Genomic DNA, 13,663 nt, shown 5'->3' with positions numbered 1-13,663 from the left:
CAAGTGAGTTTCCAGTTTTTTCTTATCGTAGGAAAAACTGGAAACTCGCTGGACTAAGGGCTCCTTTTTCTAAGCTGCGCTAGCGGTTTTAGCACACGCTACACGCTAATGGCAGCATTGAGCTGGCGTTAGTTCTTGGCGTGTAGCGCGGGGTTAGCGCGGGCGGCAACGCAGCCCTAAGTGTATAGCCCTCGATGGAGACTACATTACATTACATTAGAGATTTCTATTCCGCCATTACCTTGCGGTTCAAGGCGGATTACAAAAGATTTATGAAAGGGGGGTTACAATGGAAGAACATTTGTCATTACTAGAGTTGTAAAGAGTAGATCATTTGTCATTTCAAGAGTTGTAAAGAGTAGAACATTTGTCAGTATTTGAATGGTAAAAAGTGGAGAGGAGTAGGTATTTAAACGTTGTTTAACTTGCTTTTTTTTTTAACCAAACTTTTCAAATTACTCTTCTATAATATGTGAATTAAACATGACATACCAAATAATCTTATAACTGATACTGATGTGAAAATATGTATTTAAAGTACTAAGACAAGGATAATGATTTAAAAATTCAAAACCCATTGAATTACAAGGAAACAGAAGTATAAGGCATACAAAATAATTTACTCCATTCTATTCTTTTTGTTTGGATTCTCTACTTTCTTGAAGCCCCAGTAGCACTGCATCAGCCTCTAGTAAAGTTGTATCTGTGGCTCCTCCAAGAAATCTTGAAGTAAGTTCCAAGTCCACCAATCTTAGCCGCACTCTGGTCCCTTTTTGATATTTCCTATTAACACAAAAGAAAAAGTGTATTTTATTAAATATAACTGCACTTCAGAGATGAAATTTCATCTGCTACAATATATAAGGTAACACAGTAACAAATTGGGCCACAGAGACGACCAATTGGCCATCTAGCCTGCCCAGCTGACATTCTTCCTATCTGGATTTCTATTATTTTTATTAGATTAGTCAAGCAGGGGTCTGCAACCTTTAAGACATAAAGAGCCACTTGGACCCGTTTTCGAAAAGAAAAAAAAACTTGGAGCCGCAAAACCATTATAAAACAAATCTAACACTGCATATATTGTTTTTTATCTTAATGCTATATACAGGATCACTAAATTGAAAATAAAATCATTTTTCCTACCTTTTGCTATTTGGTGATTTCATGAGTCTCTGGTTGCACTTTCTTCTTCTGACTGTGCATCCAATCTTTCTTCCTTTCTTTCAGCCTCCTGTATGTTTCCTCTCCTCCAGACCTCATTCTCTCCCCCAACTTTTTCTTTCTGTCTCCCTGTTCCCCCTTCTTTCTGTCTCCGTGCCGTCCCCCAAGCCACTCGGTTTGCTGCCACCGCAATCGGGGAACAGCCCCCAAGCCACCGCCGTCCCAAGCTTTCCCTGCAGAAGTGTTGCGCTGACCAGCATTCCGCTCCCTGACGTCAATTCTGATGTAGGAGAGGAAGTTCCGGGCCAACAAGGCATTTCTCCTCATTCCATCCAGCCTGAGCCCCATCTCTCCTTGATCCAGCATTTCCCTTCTGTGTCTGTCAGAATTACCATTCCACCTATTTTCCAGCATCACCCTTCTTTGTGTCCATCTCACCTATATCCCTATCTCACCACTTTTTCAGAATCTTCATTTGTCTCTGTCCTTGTCTTTACCCCATGTTCACCATTTGCCCTTTCAATGTCTTTATCTCCCCCCCACACACACACTTTTTCAGTATTACTTCTATGTCTCTATTTCACCTCCTCTTCATGTCCCCTCTGTATCTCTATCCTTATTCAGTAGGTCCTGCTTACTCTTTCTCTTCTTTGTGTCACTATCTCTATTTTCAGCTTTCCCCCCTTTTCCTTTGTTACTGCACCCTGTAGCTAGAATCTTTCCACCCTCCCTCCACTCCGGCCCAGCCCAGTATGAAATATTTCCTTTTATTTCCCTCCCCTCTCTCTTTCTCTCTCTTTTCTGCTCCCTCACCCACGAGTCCTGCATCTGGCCCTATCCCTTCTACCTGCACCTGGCAACACCCCCCTGCTCCGCGGCTCTCTTCAGCAACTCGTCAGCAGCAGTGATCAAGACAAGCTGCCGACATCGAGGCCTTCCCTCTACGAGTCCCGCCTTTGTGGAAAAAGGAAGTTGAAACAAGCGGGACTCGCAGAGGGTAGGCCCCGACGTCAGAAGCTGCTGCTGAGTTGTCGAAGAGAGCTGCGGAGCAGGGGATGTGGCCGGAAGCAGGTAGAAGGGAGAGGGAGATAGGAAGGCTGTAGATCTCCGGAGCATGACACCGACCCCGGCCAGGATGATTTCTTTTTCAGGCACCTTACAAGTCCAGCGTCGCGGCGGGAAATAGCCATGCTGAGCAGTGAGCTCAGCACTACACAGATGAAAGCCTTGCTTGCTGATTGGTCCGGCGGCACGGCGGGGCGGGGCCGCCGGACCAATCAGCAAGCAAGGCTTTCATCTGTGTAGTGCTGAGCTCACTGCTCAGCATGGCTATTTCCTGCCGCGACGCCGGACTTGTAAGCTGCATTCCTGCGTGACACACTACCGGAGCCGCAGCAGAGGTGGAAAAGAGCCGCATGCGGCTCTGGAGCCGCGGGTTGCCGACCCCCGGATTAGTGTATAACTTCTTATATGCAAACACCAGCAGAAACCCTCAAACCATTTCTTAACTGATCTCTCAGTTACTTTCCCATCACAGGCCTCAAGTACTGTTTCAGACATGTCTAAAAACTGTTACAGTGATAGCCTCCTGCAACTCCATTGATAGCTCATTCCCCATCCTCTACTCCAGTGTTTCTCAACATGGGTTCGTGAACCGCTTATAGAGGATACGCGGCACTGCGCGGGTCTCCCACCCCCCTTCCGCCTCAATCGCCACTGCCACCGGGGATCCCATGCCCTCCTTCCTGCCCTCCAACTGCATCGCCGAAGCCAACCCGGAAGGCTTCCCTCCATGTCAGAGGTGACGTCGGAGGGAATACTTCCAGATCAGGCAGGGATTCCAGTTACCTCAACAGTTCTTCCTGCTTTCAGCCACACTTGTTTGCAGGGACGCATGCAGTGGCCCTTGCACACTGCTGACCCAGAAGCCTTCTGTCTGAAGTCAGAGTTGACATCAGAGGGCAGGTCAGCCACATGCAAGAACCACTGCCAGTATCCTTGCAAATGGGTGCGGCTGAAGGAGCAGCCCATTTGGATGGCCCTGAAGAGAGCAAATAAGGGAGAGAAGGGATATCAATGTGGGACAAAGGGGGGAAGGAGCGCGCTTAGACATGGGAGGGGCACAAACTTGGGACAAAGGCTGGAAGGCAGGGAGGGGGTATGAACTTGGGACATAGCAGGGAGGGAGGGAACAGAAAGGGAGAATTGTTGGGCATGGGTGTATGAGAGAGGGAAAGAGATGGTGCACATGGGGAAAGGAAGAAAGAGGAAAATTGAGCAGAGAGAGGAATGAGGTAGGGATGCATGGGGAAGAGAAGGATGAGAGGGAGAAATGTTGGATATGGTAGGGGAGAGGGAACAGAGAGACAGATTGAAGGGGATGCAAGGGGGAAGAATGTTGGACATAGTGATGGAGGGAAATGTGGCATGATGCTGGAGAGGGGTGATAGAAAAAGAAAAGTTGGGCATGGGGATAGTGGGCAGTGGTAAAAAATGCACATGATCTGGGGGATGAGAGAGGGAGAAATGTTGGACGTTGCAGTAGAGGGAGTGGGAGAGATGCACCCTGGATCTTTCTCTCCCCACTCCAATTGCAGCAAGAGAGGGAATGAGAGAAGGATAGTGAGAGAGAGAGAAAAACGTGTTGCCAATGGGGGTGGAGGAGAGAGGAAGAAAAGTTGGACTCATGAAGGGACAGAGAGAGATATTGGTTAGGGAAAGGAATGAGGTCCAGAGGAGAGGAAATGTGTAGGAGGCAGAAAGAAAAAAATATTGGGTGCACAGTCAGAAGGAAGTGCAACCAGAGACTAATGAAATCACGAAACAACAAAGGTGGGAAAATGATTTTATTTTCAATTATTGATTGAAATGTGTTAGTTTTGAGAATTTATATCTGCTGTCTATATTTTGTACTATATTTGTCTATTTTTCTTACTGAGGTGACATTGCATATTTTAAAGCCATCTGCCTCTGAACCCCCCCAAATATAAATGATAACTAACATTTTCTCTGCGTATGTGGTTATCATTATGTTTTGTTAATAAGATTATATTGTGTAATTAATGTCAATAAATTTAAACTGAACAGTTAACCTCTATTTCCATTCACAGGAGCTGAGAATACTCAACATGGTACACAAATTTTTCACTGTCCCCACTTCTCTCCTTGTTTCCCTTATCTTTTCCCTCTCATTTTATTCCCCACTTATACAATAATCCCATTAATGCTTCCCTCTTTCAGTCCTTCACTATTTCTACAAACTTCTCATTTTTAAATAGGTAAGCTATTTAAGACAATACTACAGAGCTGTATTGTCAGTGACCCCAGAAAGATTTCCTAGATGGTTACAAAACATTTAGGGCCTGATTCTCTATAGGCCACCTAAGAGGCAGCTGCTAATCTCATGTCAATCACGCATCGACATCCTATGGAGAATTGCATCTAATTTTCTCACTGGTGTCTTAAATGTAGGCCAGCATTTTAGAGGCCTACATTTAAGGTATCTGTCTCGAAATAATGGAAACTCAGACGATTCATTCCACAACCCAAAAACTTTAATACAAAATACTGTATGTATTTGTATTGCAAGACTTTGTTCATTTAGAACAGTTACTACACTCCTGCAGCCTCAGAGAGAGAACCATCAGCTCAGTTGTGATGTGTGTGTACTGTATGTACTTGTATTGCAAGACATTGCTTGTATATCAAGTTAAAATTTAGTAAAATGTTTTGCTTGTCTTGCAAAACACTTGCAAACCAAGTTACTTGCAATCCAAGGTTTTACTGTAATTAAGAGGAAAGGCTAAATCAGCTAGGGCTCTTCAGCTTGGAGAAGAGACGGTTTAGAGATACGATAGAGGTCTATAAATTACTGAGTGGAGTGGAAAGGGTTGATGTGAAACGCATGTTCACTCTTTCCAAAAATAATAGGACTAGGGGGGCATGCGATGAAGCTACTAAGAGTAGATTTAAAACAAACTGGAGAAAATATTTCTTCACACGTGTAATTAAACTCTGGAATTCATTGCTGGAGAATGTGGTAAAATCAGTTAGCTTGGCAGGTTTTAACAAAAAGGCTTGGATAACTTCCTAAAAGAGAAGTCCATAGGCCATTATGGAGATGGCTTGGGGAAATCCATTGCTTATTCCTAGGATAAGCAGCATAAAATCTGTTTTACTACTTGGGATCTAGCTACGTACTTGGGACCTGGGTTGGCCGTTGTTAGAAATGGTATACTGGACTTGATGAACTTTCAGTCTGTCAGATGTTCTTATTTTACATAATAGGGACAATAAGGTTGTGTGATTTAATTTTATATATTGTATGAGATACAAGATTATGCAAAGTAATAAGAAAATTTTTTAAATTTTTTTTAAACTATTTTCTTTTGGTAGAACCCTCTTTTTTTTTTAATTTCATGTATTATTTATGACATTATCCAGGTATGAATCCAGCAGTGTTTGAAAGTCCCATTAGGTTTTGAAAAATGGCTGTCTTCTGACTCTCCGTATGAATTCAGAACATACAAGTGCCTTGCATTGCAGGTATTGGAAGGCTACCGGCATACTTGATTCTAATTATCAGTGGAACACTATACTTATATACTATAAATATCAGTTTTCAAAAGATCTACAGAACTAATAAAATAATAGCATCAAGAGTTTCTTGTTATCAAGATTTTGCATACAGAATTCTTACAGGAATATGGAATTATTTTTCCATTTTCTACTATTGTACTGCAAAGAAAAAACTCATACATTCAAAACATGAGAACATTTCTTTATGTAATTGTAAGGGAGCTGCTGCTCAATGGTATAAATGATTGAAGTTGTGCACGTGTAAGGCACACAACTGTCACCGGTCTTATTTTCCTGGCTCACCGCTGGCCCACCAGGGCTTAAAGCAGGCCTGCAGTAGGCATCGGAGGCTGGGTGCAGAGCTGAGCAGGAAGGGAAGGAGGGCTGTGTGCAAGGTGGGGCAAATGAATATAACCCCCCTCCCTCCCCATGTTTATATTTGAGTGAACCTTTTCCCTTTTTTGGGGGGGAAGGTTATCTTGGTTTATAATCTGATTGGTTTATATTCAAGTATATAGGGTAAATTTTGATGCTCTTTCTTGAATCTATCCATTATATTTTCATTAAATTTTACCTTTCCATGATCTATGTGAACATTAAATTATATTTTTGATCAGGGCTGAAAAATTCCTGTGAGCTAGGACATTTAAGGAGCATGTTCACTAACTTGCACAACCACAGTGGGATAAAACAGCCAGCACACTTGCATACTAAAATTCTGTGCTGTTTAGCTCAGGATGGGGTGGAGACTGGATACAGACAGCATGCTGCAGTCAGTGAATGGTAATTAGCCACACAAGTAAGAGCACGTGCTAATGCAGATGCATTTAATACCTCTCAATAGGAGATGTTGCGTGCATCTGCACTAAATTGCGAATTAACAATCTACAAATGGCACTACCAATTGAGCATGCAATTTTGGTAGTGCCAATAGTTGCCTTTTTAACAAGCAATTACTGGTATTAATTAAAATCAACTACTGTGCGTCCCTGAAAATAAGACAGTGTCTTATATTAATTATAGGCTCCAAAAACGCACTAGGTCTTATTTTTGGGGTATGTACATGATCATCTCTCCCATCCTCTCCTTCACCCCAATTCTTCCTCTTTCCTTTTTCTCCCCCACATGTGCAACATCTTTCCTCCCCTCCCCACCATCCCTTGTGCAGCAGGTGCTCTTGAGAGAGCATCCTCCCCCCGAGCACCTACACCCACCACGCAGCTGAATCCCCATCCTTCCCTACCTCCCATCAGAACCCCATCGCAAGCCCTCCTTACCTCCCTAAGCAGCGTCGGGCCGGCAGCACTCTAATAGGCTGCTTCGGCATTGTCCGCCTGTGAACTCTGCCTCGTTACTGATGACATCATCAGTAACACGGCAGAGTTCACGGGGGGGGGGGGGGGTCTGCCTGTGAACTCTGCCTCATTACTGATGACATATATGGCACCCAAAAAAATCGGTATCAAAAAAAGCGCTATTCTATAAACCATGCTTAAAGTTAGATGCAGTTTATAGAATAGCACTTACACCTGGGAACTGCAGCAAAATTTGGGCATGACCATTTGCACCAAGGAAAACATGCAAATTCCTGCACCTAAATCTAGGTGCGGATACCTTAGTCTGTAATTACATATATAATTTAAAGTAACATCCTCAATCTGCCCATAGTCCTGCCCATTTCCGCACCCCCTTTTTGATTCATGAGTAAAATTTAGGCATGGATCCTACACCTAAATTTATGCACATAACTTGTACCGTGTGTCCCCGAAAATAAGATCTACCCCAAAAATAAGCCCTAGCAGGATTTTCGAAGTAGGTCTTATATAAACCCTACCCCCAAAATAAGCCCTTGTCCCAGGATTCGTCAGCAGTTTCCCTTCCCTCGCTCCCATCCCTTTTGCAGCAGGACCCTTGAGAGAGCACACCCCCCCACCCCCCGAATCCCCATCCTTCCCTCCCTCTCATCGGAACTCCGCCGCGAGCCCTACTTACCTCCTTAAGCAGCGTCGGGCCGGCAGCACTCTTAACAGGCAGCTTCAGCCTTGCCCCCCCCTGTGAACTCTGCCGTGTTACTGATGATGTCATCAGTAACGAGGTAGAGTTCACAGGCGGACAATGCCGAAGCAGCCTATTAGAGTGCTGCCGGCCCGACGCTGCTTAGGGAGGTAAGGAGGGCTCGCGGCGGAGTTCCGATGAGAGGGAGGGAAGGATGGGGATTCGGGGGGTGGGGGGTGTGTGCTCTCTCAAGGGTCCTGCTGCAAAAGGGATGGGAGCGAGGGAAGGGAAACTGCTGACGAATCCTGGGACAAGGGCTTATTTTGGGGGTAGGGTTTATATAAGACCTACTTCGAAAATCCTGCTAGGGCTTATTTTTGGGGTAGGTCTTATTTTCGGGGACACACGGTACAAGTTATGTGCATAAATTTAGGTGTAGGATCCATGCCTAAATTTTACTCATGAATCAAAAAGGGGGTGCGGAAATGGGCAGGACTATGGGCAGATTGAGGATGTTACTTTAAATTATATATGTAATTACAGACTAAGGTATCCGCACCTAGATTTAGGTGCAGGAATTTGCATGTTTTCCTTGGTGCAAATGGTCATGCCCAAATTTTGCTGCAGTTCCCAGGTGTAAGTGCTATTCTATAAACTGCATCTAACTTTAAGCATGGTTTATAGAATAGCGCTTTTTTTGATACCGATTTTTTTGGGTGCCATATATAGAATTTATCCTATTGTGTGTTCATTTTGGCAAAATCTTAACCACTTTAGACAGGCCCCTAAATTTCTTTGCCTGCTGCCAACACAGTCAACAGGAACAGTGGAAGAAAATCTACATTGTCTCTGGGCTGGAAAAGAACCACCACTGTGGCTACGCTCAGGTGTAAGAGAAGTCGCTCTAGGGATTAAGCAGGAAAGGAGCTGCTTGTGTTGGAGCTGGGCAAGAATAAAGTTGTAGCATTTGAGAGGCTTAAAAGAAGGAAACAGAGGAAAAGAAAGTTAATACATAAAAAAAATAATTTAAAAACCAAACATAAAAAGAAAAGGATAGCCAGATATTTTTATCTCCTGGTTCTTAAGAGTTTGGGTTGGTACCTTTGCATAATTTAACCAATAGCAAAGCAGAGCGGATCTGGAAGCCCCAAAGCAAGGGCCCCCCCAAAAAAAGAAAGAAAGAAAGATTCCATTTAACACTGGCATCTTCTAAGCCACAGGCCAAATCCGGCCTGCTTGGTCGTTTTATGCAGCTCGGGGTCCGATACCCCCAGTTTTACATTGTGGCCGGCTCCCTCCTCCTCATAACCGTAATGTGCACGAAGCTGCGTGCAGCGACTCCTTGCGCGTCCTACACCTCATCCAGAAGCATTTCCTTTGCTGTTGCGACATCAGAGAGAAGGCTTCCGGTTCAGGTGCAGCACGCACGAGGAGCCGCTGTATAATGCGGCTCCTTGCACACTATGGCTGTGAGGAGGAGGGAGCCAGCCACAAGATGGCACCGGGGGGCATCGGACTGCGGGCCACATAAAATGGCCAGACTGGAGCCGGCCAGGTTAGACACCCACCGGAGGCACAGCATGGAGGGAGGGAGCCAACAAAGGTAGGGGGAATGGTTTTATTTTCAATTTAATGTTTGAATTGTGTCAATTTTGAGCATTTTAATCTGCTATCTTTTGCACTGCTCAGGAAGAAATACATTTGTTTCTTTTTCTCTGGGGGTTGTACTGCATGCAGAATCTTGAATCTTAGGGTGTTTTTAAAAAATATATTAATACTTTTAGTTTTTGGTCCCATATTTGTATAGGGGTTATCTGTGTTCTGGTAGGAATGAATGTTGAGAAGCATACAGTGTGTTTTGTGTAGTTTAATTTTGTGGTTAATCATTACCATTATGTGTTGTTAAGATTATATTGTTTGTTTATGTATGAAAAATGAATGGAAAAAATGGTGTTATATTTAGTATTATTGGGGCGGGGTCTGGGGCGGAGATTGGACGGGATCTAGCCCACGACTTAGCCTGTGTTTTGGATTTCGGCCCCTTAATGTGATTGAGTTTGACACCCCTGCTCTAAGCAAATGCTCTCACGAAAGGACATATTTCATAGAGAGCAAAACACTTGTGCTATCAACAGATATTTGCAGAATATTCTAGCAAGCATTCAAATCTAAACAAAAAAAAAGGAGTGATGAATAAAGTAAATTAAAAGATGAGAATTTCTAAGAGTTTCCAGAGAAATCTTCCTTCCTGTACTCCGAAAAACATTTTGCTGATCTATTGCAGCAGAGGGTATCATGCAGAAAACTAGGGGAGGACAGTATATCACTAAGTCATTGGTAACATAGTTATTATCTGTTCAAAGAAGTATAGTACGGACTCCAGAAAGCAGTTGGCAATTAACGACTGTGTAAATTTTATACTTGAAGTCTTATTCTATCTATCAGATTAGTGACTAATTAATTACCTTAATGCTAGAGAACTTGAGATAAATGTCAAAAACAAGAGAAGAAAAAAAATATCTTTTTCACCTTCCTTAAAGAGACAATGATAATACACTGACAATGTGCTGGGAAGAGGACATAGATTATTTTGGATGAACTTCATAAACGATAATAAACATTTCATAAAGTTGTAATCATTGTTTTCCAGTTACAATTGATCTACTTTTTTTGTTTAACAATGAAAATGAAACTTTAGGACATGAAATAAAATGAAACATACAACCTCTTTTTACTGTATAGAATAAAACCAAACTATTTAGTGGAGCTCGGACTAAGGAGGACTGCGAAGAATTGCAAAGGGACTTGAACAAGCTAGGGGAATGGGCGACGAGATGGCAGATGAAGTTCAACGTTGAGAAATGTAAAGTACTACATGTGGGAAACAGAAAACCGAGATACAGCTATACGATGGGAGGGATGTTATTGAAGGAGAGTACCCAAGAAAGAGACTTGGGGGTAATGGTGGACATGACAATGAAGCCAACGGCACAGTGCGCAGCGGCCGCTAAAAGAAAGAACAGAATGCTAGGTATAATCAAGAAGGGTATTACTACCAGAACGAAAGAAGTTATCCTGCCGTTGTATCGGGCGATGGTGCGTCCGCATCTGGAGTACTACGTCCAATATTGGTCGTTGTACCTTAAGAAGGATATGGCGTTACTCGAGAGGGTTCAGAGGAGAGCGACACATTTGATAAAAGGTATGGAAAACCTTTCATATGCTGAGAGATTGGAGAAACTGGGACTCTTCCCTGGAGAAGAGGAGACTTAGAGGGGATATGATAGAGACTTACAAGATCATGAAGGGCATAGAGAGAGTAGAGAGGGACAGATTTTTCAAACTTTTGAAAAATAAAAGAACGAGAGGGCATTCGGAAAAGTTGAAAGGGAACATTTTCAAAATGAATGCTAGGAAGTTCTTCTTTACCCAATGTGTGGTGGACACCTGGAATGAGCTTCCAGAGGACGTAATAGGGCAGAGTATGGTACTGGGGTTTAAGAAAGGATTGGAGAATTTCCTGCTGGAAAAGGGAATAGAAGGGTATAGATAGAGGATTACTGCACAGGTCCTGGACTTGTTGGGCCGCCGCGTGAGAGAACTGCTGGGCACGATGGACCTCAGGTCTGACCCAGCGGAGGCATTGCTTGTGTTCTTATTGAGATGTCTGTAAATACTTTATAAGACCTGTCACTAATAACCTTGTACCTTGGACTATTGTTTTTAATTCACTTGTGCATGACAACAATTCTATACAATAGTGCTAACATTTACATGACAATTACATGAATAAATGTTTAGAATGCTAACATGTATGAATTATGTGTATACAAGTGTATATGCTAATATTCTGCTTAAGTGCTAGTCTGTAATTATGCACATATCTTAAACAGCATATAGTTTGTAGGTGGGTACACACGGGAAGGGAGGCATGGGTGGGTGTACAATTACACATGTATCGCCACAACTTAGGTGCATATACTTAACGCCAGCATAAGTATTTGTGCCTATTTTTTAGGTGCCTATTTTTGCTCTTTTAAGGAAAGAAGGCATTTGTGTTTCTTTACAGAATAGGCTCCTATTAGGTGCCCTGTTAAAGAATTACTTCAGAGCTGCACTGTGTTGCGTAGCTTTCTCTCTTGCTCACCTGCCCCAATTCCACTCATCATTTTGAAACACTGAAACATGATGGCAGAGAAAAGCCAAATGGCCCATCCAGTCTGCCCTTCCACAGCATCCACCATCTCCACTTCTCCCTATGACAGTGTCTCTCAAACTTTGCAGCCGACGGCACACTAATGCACGGACATCGATATGATGGAATCACGTCGACATCCACACATGTGCAGAGGCCTTCCAGCCGCCTGCCTTCAAGATGTGCGGAGGCTTCCGGTGACGTCACGAAGCATGGTGGACGGTTAGAGTTCGAGCTCTGACCTCCGTGGGTACATACCTCCTTCCCAAGGGTGCTGTGGTGTTTCCTCCTGCCACGGAGCCTTGTTATTCTAAGCCTGAAGTGGGTCGCGTGCACAGTATGCCCTCAAAAAAACCGAGCGCTGAGGGGCGGCGGCCCGATACGGGCAGTGAACAATGCGGCCTGCGCCATGTGCGTGGGGCCTCCAGAGCGCCCGAGCGCGAATCGGGGGAGAGCGCGTCAGAGGACGAGTCGGAGAGAGGCGCCTCTCCGAGACTGAGACGCCAGGACTGCGCCGCAGCAGTAACCAAAGCCGATCTCCAGCAGTGGGCTTATGATATCAAACAGGAGGTGGCAGCTGTGAAAGACAAGATCAAAGATGCCGTTAAAGAAATCCGGAAGGACTTTGCTGACCTCCTGGGGAGAGTGGAGGAGACGGAGCGGCGCATTGGGGATCAAGAGGTGGTGGTGCAGGATCTGAGTGGGGCGTTCAAGGTAGCGCAAAAGGACTGGCATGAATGTTTTACGCGCCTTGAAGACCTGGAGAATAGGTCACGCAGGAATAATGTGCGTATCAGAGGGGTGCCGGAGCTAGCTGAATATCAGGATGCAGTCCATGTGGTTCAGGAGATTTTTGTGGCCCTTTGCCCGCAGGATGGGGACGCTGTTGGAGCCAGGGCGGTGAAAGTGGACAGGGCCCACCGGGCACTAGGACCCAAAAAGGATGATAGTCCTAGAGATATCATTGCCTTTGTGGACAAGGACCGGATGGTGAGGCAGGCCAGAGAGCTGGGCACGTTCGATTGGAAGGGGCATAAAGTGGAAGTTTTTCAAGATCTCTCCGCAATTACTCTGCAGAGGAGGCGGGAATTTCGCCCGGTGGTGCAGATTTTGAGAAAGCATAATTTGAAATACCGCTGGCTATTCCCTTTTGGGCTCCTGATTACCATCAATGGAGCGCACAAGAGAGTCACCACTCTGGAAGAAGCTGGGGCACTGCTGCGGAGGGAAGGTCTTCAGAGTGCGGAGGATCCCCCTCTGGGGACCTCATCGGGCCCGATGGCGGAGCGATTCCAGTGGCAAGCTAGACTGGCGTGGTCCCGCAAATGCAGGCCGGATGGTAGAGATGGCGTGGGAGAGTCCAAAGGCAGTGGTTCAAGGCCAGCCACCTGAGGAGGAGCTGTGAAGGCAGTGGTCTAGTCCTGATGAAGATTTTCGGATGCTGGGGACTTTGAGACCTGATGGACAGTGTTAATGTGTGTGGGGGTATATCTGGGGGTATGAGAGCGGGGTCTCCAGTGGAGGCGAGTGTTTGTAGTGTGTGTATGATGGGCAGCACTTTTGGGAGGGGGAGGAGGGATGGGGACAGGGGCTTTGGTGGGGGTCACACGAAGCCATGGACGGGAGATGGAGGTGGTGGGAGTGGGGATGGAGGGGAGGGGGGTGGGGTGAAGGGGGGATGGGGGTAACAGCATGGGATTTTGGAGAGGATTGGGGGGGAGAAGGAAGAGG

The 13,663-nt window shown here is 44.9% G+C and overlaps 1 protein-coding gene across 2 annotated transcripts in view; it reads right to left on the bottom strand.

Annotated features, from left to right (window-relative positions):
• Positions 1-238: 238 nt before the first annotated feature.
• The window catches only part of MRPS28 (mitochondrial ribosomal protein S28), a 282,541-nt gene continuing 269,116 nt past the window's right edge, over positions 239-13,663 (bottom strand). Inside the window, exon 4 of one of the 2 annotated variants that reach the window (XM_033933285.1) lies at positions 239-783. In XM_033933285.1, coding sequence (XP_033789176.1) covers positions 630-783 — 154 coding nt within the window. In that variant the 3' untranslated portion in view covers positions 239-629. The remainder of the gene's footprint in view (positions 784-13,663) is intronic. The other variant, XM_033933284.1, reaches the window with a different exon arrangement.

This window comes from Geotrypetes seraphini, chromosome 2 (assembly GCF_902459505.1).
Source record: "Geotrypetes seraphini chromosome 2, aGeoSer1.1, whole genome shotgun sequence".
In the NCBI taxonomy this organism is placed as follows: Eukaryota; Metazoa; Chordata; class Amphibia; order Gymnophiona; family Dermophiidae; genus Geotrypetes; species Geotrypetes seraphini.
This window is presented reverse-complemented; position numbering and strand designations above follow the sequence as displayed.